The sequence below is a fragment of the Periophthalmus magnuspinnatus genome, chromosome 9 (assembly GCF_009829125.3).
Source record: "Periophthalmus magnuspinnatus isolate fPerMag1 chromosome 9, fPerMag1.2.pri, whole genome shotgun sequence".
Lineage (NCBI taxonomy): Eukaryota > Metazoa > Chordata > Actinopteri > Gobiiformes > Gobiidae > Periophthalmus > Periophthalmus magnuspinnatus.
In genome coordinates this window covers 6457911-6470318 of record NC_047134.1, presented here as the reverse complement: position 1 = coordinate 6470318, position 12408 = coordinate 6457911, and the positions used below count along the sequence as shown (strand labels likewise).

Here is a 12408-nt window from a genome sequence, read left to right as displayed (position 1 = left end):
CTACCTATGTTACTGCTGTCTGTCTGATAGTGGTGTCAGCTTTGGTCCTGACAGAAGAAGAACAGAGAGTACCTGTGAGACTGAACAAAGGCCAGGTGAAAGGAGTGGGTTTGAGGGGCCAGGAGAGAGGAACATCTGCCATCTACTGAGTTGAAAAAAAAATCAAATCTATCAGATCAGAATTTGAAGAGTAAGCTTCAAATTCAGTGATCATGTTTCTCCAGCTGGCCTGGCTTGGGGGGGGGGGTCCAACCGCAGGATCTAGAGGAAGTATCTGGGAGTGAAGGAAGTCTGGAAGTCCCTGCTTGAACTGCTGCCCCCCACAAGGCTGACCCCTGTAAGACGATAGGGGGAAAATGGATGGATGGAGTACTTTTCTTCTTCATCAGTCTCCACAATAATACTACATTTAAAAATTGGATAAAAGGAAATTCCCTAATTGTCCAGAAAAAAACATAATTTTAAATGTTTAGGAGACCATAGACAATTTCATTCATTTTACCCAGAATCCATTATGAACACATAAAAAATGTTACATTTGGTACTCACTGCAACAAAGCAATATACTGTTGTGTTAGACCCTTTTATTCAGTAAAAAAAAACGTCATTCCCCAAAAGCACAGAGAAGAGTTTACACAGAGAGAATTACCCACAGGGAGAGTTACACACAGGGAGAAGTTTACACAAAGGAAGAGTTTACACACAGGAAGAGTTACACACAGAGTTACACACTGAGAGAGTTACACGAAGGGAGAGTTACACAGAGAGACTTACACACTGAGAGAGTTACACGAAGGGAGAGTTACACAGAGAGACTTACACACAGAGAGTTTACACACAGATAGTCACACACTGAGAGAGTTACACAGAGACTTACACACAGAGAGTTACACGCAGGAGAGTTTACACACAGGGTTGTCACACACAAAGTTACACACAAAGAGTTTACATACAGAGCTACTCACAGAGTTACGCGGAGGTTACACACAGCTACACACAGAGTTACACACAGAGCTACACAAAAGAGTTACACACAGAGTTATATACAGAGCTACTCACAGTTACACAGAGTATACATAGAGAGAGTTAAACAGAGAGAAGTTACACACAGAAGGAAGAATGACTCTACAGTTACTACAGCAAATATTTCACAAGGTGTTTGAGATACAAATAACTATTTTTCATGCCACAAACCACCAGGGTTCCAGTTCTACCCTCCCTCCACATCACTCCGGTTCTATCATCCCTTCTCTGGCTTCAGTAAAGTTCAGGAAAGGTCAGGACCTTTAACCTTCAGTACATCCTGGAACTTTTACCTCCTCTGGACGCAGCCTCCAGGCCTCTGGTCAGAACCTGCTGTGGTCCTAAAAAACATGTTTAAAACTCAGGGGGAGTTTGCGGTCTCAAAATGTTGTAATGCCCCGCCTCTTTCTCTCCTTGTGTCTCTCCTGTTTAGAAAAGCTTTTGACTGAGTCCCCTATGGCCCTGGTTGACTTATTGTTGTTTATTTGGTGGACCTGCTTCTGTGAAGAACTGTGTGATTTTTATCTGTCAAAAGCACTAAAGAACTTACTTTCTTACTAAATCACTATCTCCCATTGGCTCCTTGTGCCCATTCAAAGATTGCATTTATTTAAAGGTGTACTATGTAACCTTTCTGTCTGAGGTTCTTTCTTGTCTCCAGGGAGATGTTATTGCTTTGCTTGGAATGGTCCACATTATGGCATTAAACAGATCTATCTCCATGGACAGAGGCTGGTGATGCCGCTAGGCACAAGTCAGATCTGTGGAGACAAGTCCACTCAAGCTGATGTTTTTCAAGTTATTTCTTAACAATAAAAAACAGATAGATATAGTTAATGCCACACTGTGGAACACTCAAGTATAAGCTATAACATCTTGATGGACATTGAAAGCTGTAAAGCCTGTAGCTTAAAGCTCGACAAACCCTCTACAAACATTGCGTTAGTCAGTTGATATTTCAGTCTTTCATTTCTCTCAAATGGGAACGCTTTCAGATGTGTTTTAAAATTCTACCTTTGAACAGAACAGAACTATTGAAACATAAATCACAAATCTAATCGTAAAACTTGTCAGAAGAATTCTTCTTAGATAAAATGGAGCTCTTGCAGTCTCCACACTGCTGTGTTACTGCACAGATGGAGATCACAGACACAGGGGAAGTGACTTTTACAGATAAGAAACAAAATGGAGGATTTATGAAGTAAAAGACGCCAACGTAAACAGCACATGTAGCACACAGAGCTGCTCATGGCCTAACGCCAAACAGCCTTCAATCAGAAGAACTCATCAGAGCCTCAGGGAGATCAGCTTAAACTGTGAAACAGGAACGTTAGGCAGATAGAAAAATATAATTGATAATACAAAATATAAAATACCACGAGGCTGAAACCGACACGATTAAAACATAAAGACGAGAGATTTGACATTTTGTACTAATAAAAACAGGAAATATTCTCTGGATTAGTTTGTGCTTTGATTATTAATGTTTCACACAATCTCATTCTAGTGTTACCATTAAAGGTGCACAATAGAACTTTTCTGGTGGGGAGTCCGCTACCTTCTTGTCTGGATCTCTGTTACCTAAATGTTTGACACAACAGTGATAAAAGTTTTCAGTATTTCTTCTGCACATGTAGAACATTGACATAATTATGATGTTGTCATTTACATGGTGGACACCACAGCCCTGTGCTTCTGCAGGTTTACAAAACCTCACACTCTGATGTAATTCTGCTTTTGAATTAAGTTTGTTAACAATAGATAATTCTTATTTGAATTAAAAGGCTTTCAATACCCCTTGCAACTGCGGGGTACCTGCCACTGTGGAGATCCTGCCTTTTGTCCCCGCTTCCTACGCTTCTCTCCCCAAAAACAGCGTCTGAATGTTACTACTCCATTTAATCATTTTTGACCTTATCACACCTGCGTGGTTGGAAATAGAGGTATGTCCTCATTGGCATGTTTTGTTTAGTATGAAATGTGGAATATTTATACCAAATTACAATGGTTTATGACAAACACATTTTTTTTGATTGGTTTGATCCAATATGACCGACTTCCTGTACAGTTTAGAGCGGGCTAATAATATAATTTTTGTCATGTCCTGACTATTTTTTTTGTGTGAGTTTTACATTGTTGTTTTTTTTTTCGGATCAGGCTCTCATTGGCCCCATGAAAATCAAAGTTTGAGGTAGTGCTACCGAGTTGTGTTTCATTATTTTTTTCTCGGGGTCTTTGGTCACAGTTAGAGCTTTAAAACTTTACATTTTTTGGGCGCTGTTTTAATTAGTCCCTCTCCAGGACGTTGTCCCAGGCTCGGGCCTAATAAAATCACAAAGACTGGACATTGAACTGTTCCTGAATAGTTTTAGTTTGGAAAAAGTCTAACTGATAATAATAAAGAAACTAATAACTTTCTGCTGGAATTTACATTGTATTGTCTGACTGAAAACCACACAATCTGCTCAAATCAAAACCTGCGTCATGACCTCATATAAGAGAGAACGAACATAGACCTGGAACAGACGAGTAAAGTAGGTATACAATCCCTCATGAGGGAAATTCAGTCCCTTCATTTGACCCATACTTCACCCAGTGCAGCTGCGGCAACCTGACAGGAGCAGTGAGATACTGTAGCGCCCAAGGACCTATCTCCAGATCTTGAGGACCTATCTCCAGATCACCTCAGTCATGTTTTGAATTGATGTAAAAAAAAAAACAAAAAAAACAGTGTAAACCCACCCAGACACAGGAAGAGCATGCAAACTCCACACAGACACAGGGTGAACATGCAAACTCCACACATGACACAGGGAGAACATGCAAACTCCGCACACACAAAGGCAGGACATGCAAACTTTGCACAGACTTTGGAGGAGCAGCAGTCACACTCCCATAGACACTGATTTGACTCATTACATTCCATCCTTCCTTCATTAAACGAGTCTATCGGCCTTTAGCAGCAGGCCTTTAGCGGTAGGCCTTTTGCGGCAGGCCTTTAAAAATGCAAGTAAAGAACCAAACTCTCTGCTCTGGACTCAGACCAGGTCTGTCCAGTCACTCTAGAAGTCACTCTGATGGTTTAAAAATGAGCAGGGCTGGACAATGTGAACAGCAAACATCTTAAAATGGATCCTGTTATGGGTGTGTGTCCATTATGATCTTGTTAGGCTCCGGCTGAAGCGTTGGTGATAGGACCAATCACAAAGCAGTACTGTGATTTGGGAAAAAGCCAGTGCCATACGAACCAAAACAAACATGGCAACAACAACAAACGTACTTCAGCCGATTTTGAGCAGAAATACAGACTGTTTAGTTGAACATGCGGAAGGTCAGAGGTCAAAGGTCAGAGCTTTGTGCTTTTGTGGAACAGGGAAGATGTCTGAGCTTTTCAGCTTCAAATATTCATCAGGCCTATCTCTTTCAGCGAGAGCCATTCCAGATTCATAAACTTGTAGAACTCTCTTCAGAGTGTTGCACATCAGTCTGGAGAGAGCCGGGTTAGTTATTGATGTAATAAAACAGAAAATAGAGGTATTCATTTTGCCCACGTGGCCCCTCCCTCACTCTCCCTCCTCTGATGAAGCTGTCGTCTCTATTGGATTTACAGACGCTCTGAAAAGCACTGAACCAGAGTTACACCATACAGAGGACACTTTATTTACATGTGCATGTTTTTAATGACTTTAGGGCACCCAAAGGTGACAGGGTTCTTCAAACTTTCACTGTAGAGATCCAGAGATGTACCGCCTCAGAGAAGATGAGCTCCAAAAACATCTCCAAGACTGTGCAGTGTTTCAAGGTTTAGGCTTTATCTCTAAACGGTAGTAGAAGAAGAATATTTGAGTATTTTGATGTAGTCAATAAAATAGAGTGTTAACTTAAAGAACACATAATATGGACAGTCTGGAGTTCATTCACTGTTGTTTCAATAACCTATTGATCCTGAGTCATCTTCTCTGAGACTCACCCTGTTTAGTTGCATATACAGTTTTTAGCCCATAAATCACCCCCAGACCCTTCTACAGGCAAACTGTATTCACAACATATACATGTCTATATTAGCATGGCAAAATACCAAAATTTTACCTAAGGTTCATTGGTGGGAAATTAGCTGTCTGCATTTGACCAATCCTTCAATGCCACTGTTTCAACCTAAACTTAAAAAAAAATAATAAAAAAAATCTTTAGAAACCTTTGTGGCGCTCTCTGCTGGCACCACTGTGTAATGAAGAATTTTTAAACAGTAAATTAGCAGCAGCGCTAAAGTCACAACCTCCCTCACAGTGAAAGCAGATGAAACACTCCAGTCAGTCCTTCTCCGCTCCTCCGTCATCTCCGTCCCTACTTTTTCTTTCTTCCTTGCTGTTTCCTCTCCTCCCTCCTCGACTGTCTCTCCTTCGTCCTCTCTTCCTCTCCCTGCCACCATCCTCTCTCCCCTCCTCTCCTCCCTTCTCCTCCTCCGTTCTTACTCTCTTCCCCCCCTCTCCCTCTCATGTCTCCTTCCTCCCCTCTTCCTCTTTTTTTAAGTCTTTAACTGTTTACATAATTACTGAGAAGGATCGATTACTTCCAAAGTCAAAACTAAAAAACTCTGTGCGTTTTGATGAGGAAACAACATAATGACACGGTTAAAAGACTCGTTATCCACGTGCTGTTTAAACAACTCTAAGGACAATATCCCAGAGCAGAGCAGCTGCATCCAAACCCACGTGAAACCCAAGAAGCCCAGATCTGATTCAGCCGCTTCCCGTTCGGCCTTCCTGAGACTCCTGTGTGAGATCTGATTTGTTTGGGGCTAATCTCTTTCTAATTAGACTCTGAAGCAGAAGAAGGAATAAACATCTATAACTGTGAATACAAATGCTGCAGGGTTAGAGTCCAAAAGTCTCATTAAAGGGGCAGGTTTTCATGTTTTTAGAATTCCCTCTTTTGCCAGCACAGAAAAATCCTTCCAAATGCTTTTTCCCGGGGAGTCTCTGGGATGTTTCAGTCCAGGGCACTTTTCTGTCACTTCCATCTGTGCTTGTGTCTTGGCTCCTCTTCTCCTTCCTCTCCTCTTTCCCTCCTTTCTCTCCTTCCTTTTTTCCTCTTCTCCCTCCTTTCCTCTTCCTCTCCTCCACCTTCATCTCCTTCCGCCTGCCTCTCCCTCTCTACTCCTCCCCTCCTCCCCTACTTTCTCTCCCTTTTCCTCTCCTCCCTCTTCCACCTCCCCTCCTCCATCCTCTCTCTTCCTCTCTAACACCCCCCCTCTTTTCCTCTCCTCCCTCTCTCCCTCCCTCCCCCCCTCACCTCTCCCCTCCCCTCCCTTCCCTCTCTTCTCTTCCCGTTCTCTCAAGTTTCTTTCCTCCCCTCCTCCCTCCTTTCTTCCATTGTCTCCTTCCTCCTTTCTCTCACGTTTCTTTCCTCTCCTCACCTCCTCCTTCCTCTCATCTTTCTCTCACATCTCTTTCCTCCCCTCCTCCTCTCCTCATCTCTCCTTCCTTCTTTCATCCTTTCCTCTCTTTCTCTCCTTCCTCTCCTCCCTTTCTCTCTTTCTCTCACATCTCTTTCCTCCCCGCCTCCTCTCCTCCGATACCTCCTACTCTCTCCTTCCTTCCTCCATCCTTTCCTCTTTCTCTCCCTCCTCTCCTCCCTTTCTCTCATGTATCTTTCCTCCCCTCCTCCCCTCTCCTTCCTTCCACCATTCTTTCCCCTCTTTCTCTCCCTCGTAACAGTTCTGACACAGCGTTCTGTCGCCTGCTCTGGTTGGACTTTGTGAAGCTGCAGATTTGGTCTAAAAAAAAAAAAATCACACGAGGAGACGGAGGAAACGCGGAGCTCCTTAAACACTTCAAATGAACATAACGACTGCCCACAATGACCGAACAAAACAACCGACCACAATGACCGAACACAACGACCGACCACAACAACTAAGCCATACCGACCAAACATAATGACTGCACATAATGACTGACCACAATGACAGACCATAACAACACAATGACCGACCGCAACGACTGACCGCAACGACCATCCACAAAGACTGACCATACCAACCAAACATAACAACTGACCAGATCTCTGATCTGACAATAAAGTATTATCTAATCTAATCTAATCTAACTACTTACCACAACAACTGATCATAACAAGCGACCACAATGATGGACCACAACGACTGACCACAACGACCAAACACAACAAACCGAACACACCAACCACAACGACCGACCCCAACCACCGACCATGACTGAACTCAACAACTAAACACAATAACTGACCACAACAACCGACGACAACAACCGACTACAACGTCCAAACACAATGACTGACCACAACTAAACAACACTGACCAAACATAATGACCGAACATAACAACTGACCATAACAACCTTGTCCCAGTGTGATCTGATCCAAACTCTGAGAACGAAGGAAACGTCTTATCAAAGAGCCCATTTGTCTCAGTTAGAATTAAAGCTGCACTGTGGAACTTTACTGCTGCAGGGTATGCCACTTGCTTGTCTTTGTGGAGATGTTACTGCTTTCTTTGGAATGTTCCAAAGTATGCCATTAAACTTCACTATGTATGGGACTCTATCAGACAGAGTTCAACCTGCTACAGTAAAAACACAGGTTTTTCAGCAAAAACAAATGTGACTGATGCCCTACAATGGAACATTCCAAACAAAGCAAAGCATCTACAAGGAGACATGAAGACACTGAAATCCACCATTACACCATTGAAGAATGGAACTTGAGAGGAATGCATCCATTTCCTTTTCTTACTTCACTTGTGTATTAAAAAAGTGTTAAATGTCCCAGAACAAGTCAAACCGTCCAGTGCCATGAATCTGGCTGAAACGAGCCAATCAGAACCCACTCCGTTGACATAAATTTGGCTGAAATGAGCCAATCAGAACTAGCTCCAGTGCCCTGAATCTGGCTGAAACGAGCCGATCAGAAACCTGCTCCAGTGACGTGAATCTGGCTGAAATTAGCCAATCAGAACCCACTCCAGTGACATGAATTTGGTTGAAACGAGCCAATCAGAACCCACTCCAGTGACATGAATCTGGCTGAAATGAGCCGACCTGAACCCGCGCTCCAGTGCCATGAATCTGGCTGAAACAAGTCAATCAGAACCTGGTTGAGTGCCGTGAATCTGACCTAAATGAGCCAATCAGAACCCGCTCCTCAAGACGTGTCATTGTGTGAGCACATGAACCACAGGGATCGCGCCCACTGCAGTTTAACCAGGGCCACTGTATAACATGCCAGAGGTTTACAGGCATAATCTCGTTACTAAGATTATTTTTTATTATAAACCAGTAGCTGCAGAATTGCATTCCATAAACCTGTACTGAATGAAGGGCAGGGGACTATCTTAGTGCTGCACTAAACAGACAACAGATTAACAGTGTAAGAGGCCTTTGTTTTGTGATAAGCCTCTTGAACACCTACGGAACGACTCCGAGGGCTGTTCAGTGTGTCAAGAGCTTAGCAGGGAAAAAAAGCACATTTATTTAGCTGTATCATTACTGGCTCTAGAATCCCATGTGTGATTAAAAAAAAAAGACCCATATGACCTAAAAGACAAAACACCAATTTAAAATATATCTGAAAACAGTGTTTCAAATTTCACTGCTAAGGATTTATAATTGTACTGTGTAACTTTTCTGATGTGGCAGAGCGGAGGGGGTCTATCACCTGCTTCTTGCCATAGACATGCTATTTCTTTGCCTGTAATGTTCTACAGTATGGCATTACACTCACCTATCTTGTATTTGTTCATACAGTTGTCTTTATTCTCCAAAATTGCCTTGATAAAGATGCATTCTTATCATGAGCAGGGTCCCCTCTCCACAGATTTGAGTAAACTGTGTAACTTTGGTCTGGTGATCTCAGCTCCTTGTCTCTACGGCGATAGGTATGTTGAGCCTGGTCAGATTGCCGTGAGATAAGAGAGATACAATACCATCTTATATCTTATATGTTTGTCTACTGTTCTTGTGACTATAATAGTTGTGACATTCTGGATGTTTTCAGTCTAATGTTGGTCATATAAATACAAATACAACTGGTCAAGGTGGTGAGAGCAGAGTCATAATGTTGTCAAATGTGAATCACCAATAACTGAGCCAGGATACATCCACTGCCAGAGGCCCCGGAGACAAATTCAGCTTAGAGCCCCCTAAATGCTAGGGCCGGCCCTGTAACTATGTTTATCGGACACATGTGCAGCTTTAAGTAAAAGCAAACAATACTTAACCATAGAAAGAATCTGCTCACATTTAGAAAACAAAAAAGCCAAATAGATCATACTCTGCACTGAGTCCGTTTCTTCATTTTTAACTTGGATGATATCTCAAAACAATATAATAAATATAAATATAAAGTGAAATGTCCCCAAACGCCATGTTTACCCATCCAGCTCACTACTCTCTCCAATGCTCCATGGTCTGCGCGCACCTATGTGGACGCCACACGCTTTCAGGAGCTTTCTGGTGAAATAAATTCCCAAGTGACTCACTCCTGGAGCCTGTAACCTTCAGGCAAAGTGCGCGGACACTCACGCACGCGCTCCCCTGTGCTACACGGAGCTCGAGGAACCACATCTTTTGTCTAAACAACAGTGACAACACAACACAATCATGTACGCCAGGAGAGCATTAGACTCGACTCTAGTGTTGAAATGAGTGTGCGTAAACGTGCGTACGTGCGTGTGAAAGTGACAAGCAGATCATCCTCTGTGTGACCTACCCCCACACTCTAATTACCTTCTGATAGCGAAGCCGGTTATCTCAAAAACAGAACATCTGAGAGACAAAAGCCTTTCGAAACAAGCCGTGTGTGTGTGTGTGTGTGTGTGTGGGGGGGGGGGGGGGGGGGGGGGGGGGTGAACGCTCCTGACCAGTTTCCAGTCCCAGAGACAAAACATATGTCAGAGCTTTTGTTGTGCGTAAAAGGGACCTAAACATAAGCGTGACGTGTACGGGAACTGTCCGTAGTCCTGGTTCTGATCTGTCGCCTCAGCTACTGTACACGCTGTACGCGGCTCCACATCTCGCAGCGTGGCGCATGACAGCAGTAGTTTTCAATGTGCTGGGGAATAAAAAGTGATGCGGAGCTAAAGTCGACAGAATAAGCCTGTAAAATGTGTTATTCCTGCGTAAAAGTTACAACTAAACACTGCTCAGAAACACTAGTCCTCGGCTCACGCGCTCTCTCCTCACGCCCATCATCTTCATCATCTTCAAACATAAACCAAACTGTTCAGCGCTGAGTCCTTACCGTCGAAGCCCTTGAAAAGACGACGGCCAAGACATCCGGGACTTCTTGAGCCCGGGCCGGTGCCCCGTGTCCACGGCGTAAGTCCGGTCCATGTTCCTCGGGAGTAAGTACCTCTCTGTGTCCGAAAAGCCCCTTTGTCTCACGCGCTCGTTCTTACGCACGACCAGCGCGTGGTGCAGCGGAGAGAGCGCGGCTTGGTTTTGCTGCCTCCACAGATGTTTGGGCGCCTTTGCACTCACGCCGGTTCCGCCGCTGGCCACGAGCGCCACCGAGCCTACTGTCCCGCAGGCAGGGTCCATCCTCCCGCCCCCTCTGACACTGCTTCACAACACTAACAAAGTCTAAAGTGCATTTAAATCTAGAACGGGCTATTGCTTGGATTTAGATGCTACAACGGGAAGTTATGGGAAAATTGTGCCAATAGTGACATTTGGTTATTGCTAAAAGTTTTTTCACGTCTCACTTCCACGGTTTTTATCCTGAGTAGTTTTCGGAAAAGCACTGGTCAGACTCTGGCACAACTGTCTCCCTTTACGCACAGCGAGGTAGCCCCCTGTAACACTGCGCTTTTGTGGGACGCAAAGTGATCCGGAGTGACGCTACAAGCAAAAACTCTTTGAAAAGGGTCCAAACACGCGGTGCTGTCCCGGTACACGCCCATCCTAAAGAGGTGCTGCGGTACAGGCTGTCCAATCCGGGACGGTCCGTGCGGGATCCATGTCAAACTTTAACCCCAGCGGTTCCTCGCCTTGGGATGCACGGCAGATCTGCGTAAAGGCACCGGAGCAGGCAGCAGCACGCCGCCTGTGTTCGCCAGTCCCGGGCAAGAGCAGCGGCAGCGGGATATAGCAGGAAGATACATTAAACATGAGGGGAGCTACTCAAAGCACCTCCCTCACAACTGTTCCACCAGGCAGGGTGGAGGCAGGGTGGAGAGGGAAATAACAAGCAGGTGGAGGAACATGAGTGCACATCAATAAACAACAAATTAGGGTTGTACTAAGTGCTTTATAAAAGGTAAAATCAACACTAATGCACTGAATGATGTTTTGGACTGGTCACAAGAAGCAAAATGACCAGCCAAAGAGAGAGGGAAACCGTTTTTCCATCTGATAAAAATGTTCCTCTGTATCCATTATCTTTTGTTCAGGCCTGCTGCTTTGCTGTGTTTATGCAATGAGACAAATTCTGACCTAGTGGTGTTTTTATTTCATTTATAATATTTCCCTCATGCCTGTTAGTGTAATGCTGCACTCTGCTGTTGCAAACACTATAAAGTCCACAGTTTCTTCTCTTGCACACGAGACAGTTTTACATTTGCAGTTGACTTTTTTAAGCCTTAGACATTTGGTTTAGAGCAAACACAAAGTCTAGAACAATCAAACTATTTATATTTCTTAGACTGTCTGTGTCCTTATGTCAGTATGGATGCATTCACACTTGAATGCATCCTGACTTGGCCCTTGGTTTAGTTTGTTGTTGTGAAAAGTTTGATATTCACAGTTCTCCTCCCGTCCTGTGGGGGCAGTGGTCAGTGCACATGAGAACAGTGAAGTACCTCAGGAGTGTTTACTGGCCCACAGCCAGAGCTGTACATCACTGCAGGCTGAGTCAGAAATTTTATTATAATCCAAGTTCTCTCCTTGAATTTATTGCAACCCTGAGATAAATTAAAAGTGCAATTCAAAACAAACAGCAAAAGTATCCTCCATATGCTCGTCCGACAGTGCTTCTGACAGGGGTGCTCCTGACAGGTGCATTTTTTCAGATGTATTTACAGTGCCCAGATATTTTAAATTAAAGAGCGCAACAGCCTGTCTAGTACATTTAGATAAGAGTCTTCATTCACAGCCACAGCAAAAACAGCCTGACTTCAGGCTTTGTGAGACGACCTCATAGTTTGGGACAAAACAGTGAGGAATATATCGCCCTCCTCCGCTGTGTGTGTGCTGGTCAGTCACAAGAGCCTGTGCAGGAATGGACTGTCACTGCTGCTCCAATGAGACACAGGTAATCACTTGCCGTGTCCCAAATGGATGGCTGCACACACACACACGTCGGCTGCATTTGAAGGGCACTTAAATCACTTCCGCCACGAAAAGACCTGTC

General features: G+C 44.0%; 1 protein-coding gene across 2 annotated transcripts in view; it reads right to left on the bottom strand.

Annotated features, from left to right (window-relative positions):
* Positions 1–12408, bottom strand: part of pde4d (phosphodiesterase 4D, cAMP-specific) — a 311873-nt gene that overhangs the window by 285924 nt on the left and 13541 nt on the right. Inside the window, exon 1 of one of the 2 annotated variants that reach the window (XM_055224393.1) lies at positions 10300–10598. The exons of the other annotated variant lie outside the window; for it this stretch is intronic. Within the exon in view, the coding sequence (XP_055080368.1) occupies positions 10300–10598 (299 nt within the window). Of the gene's footprint in view, positions 1–10299; positions 10599–12408 lie in introns of those variants that run through there. 2 annotated transcript variants of the gene reach the window in all.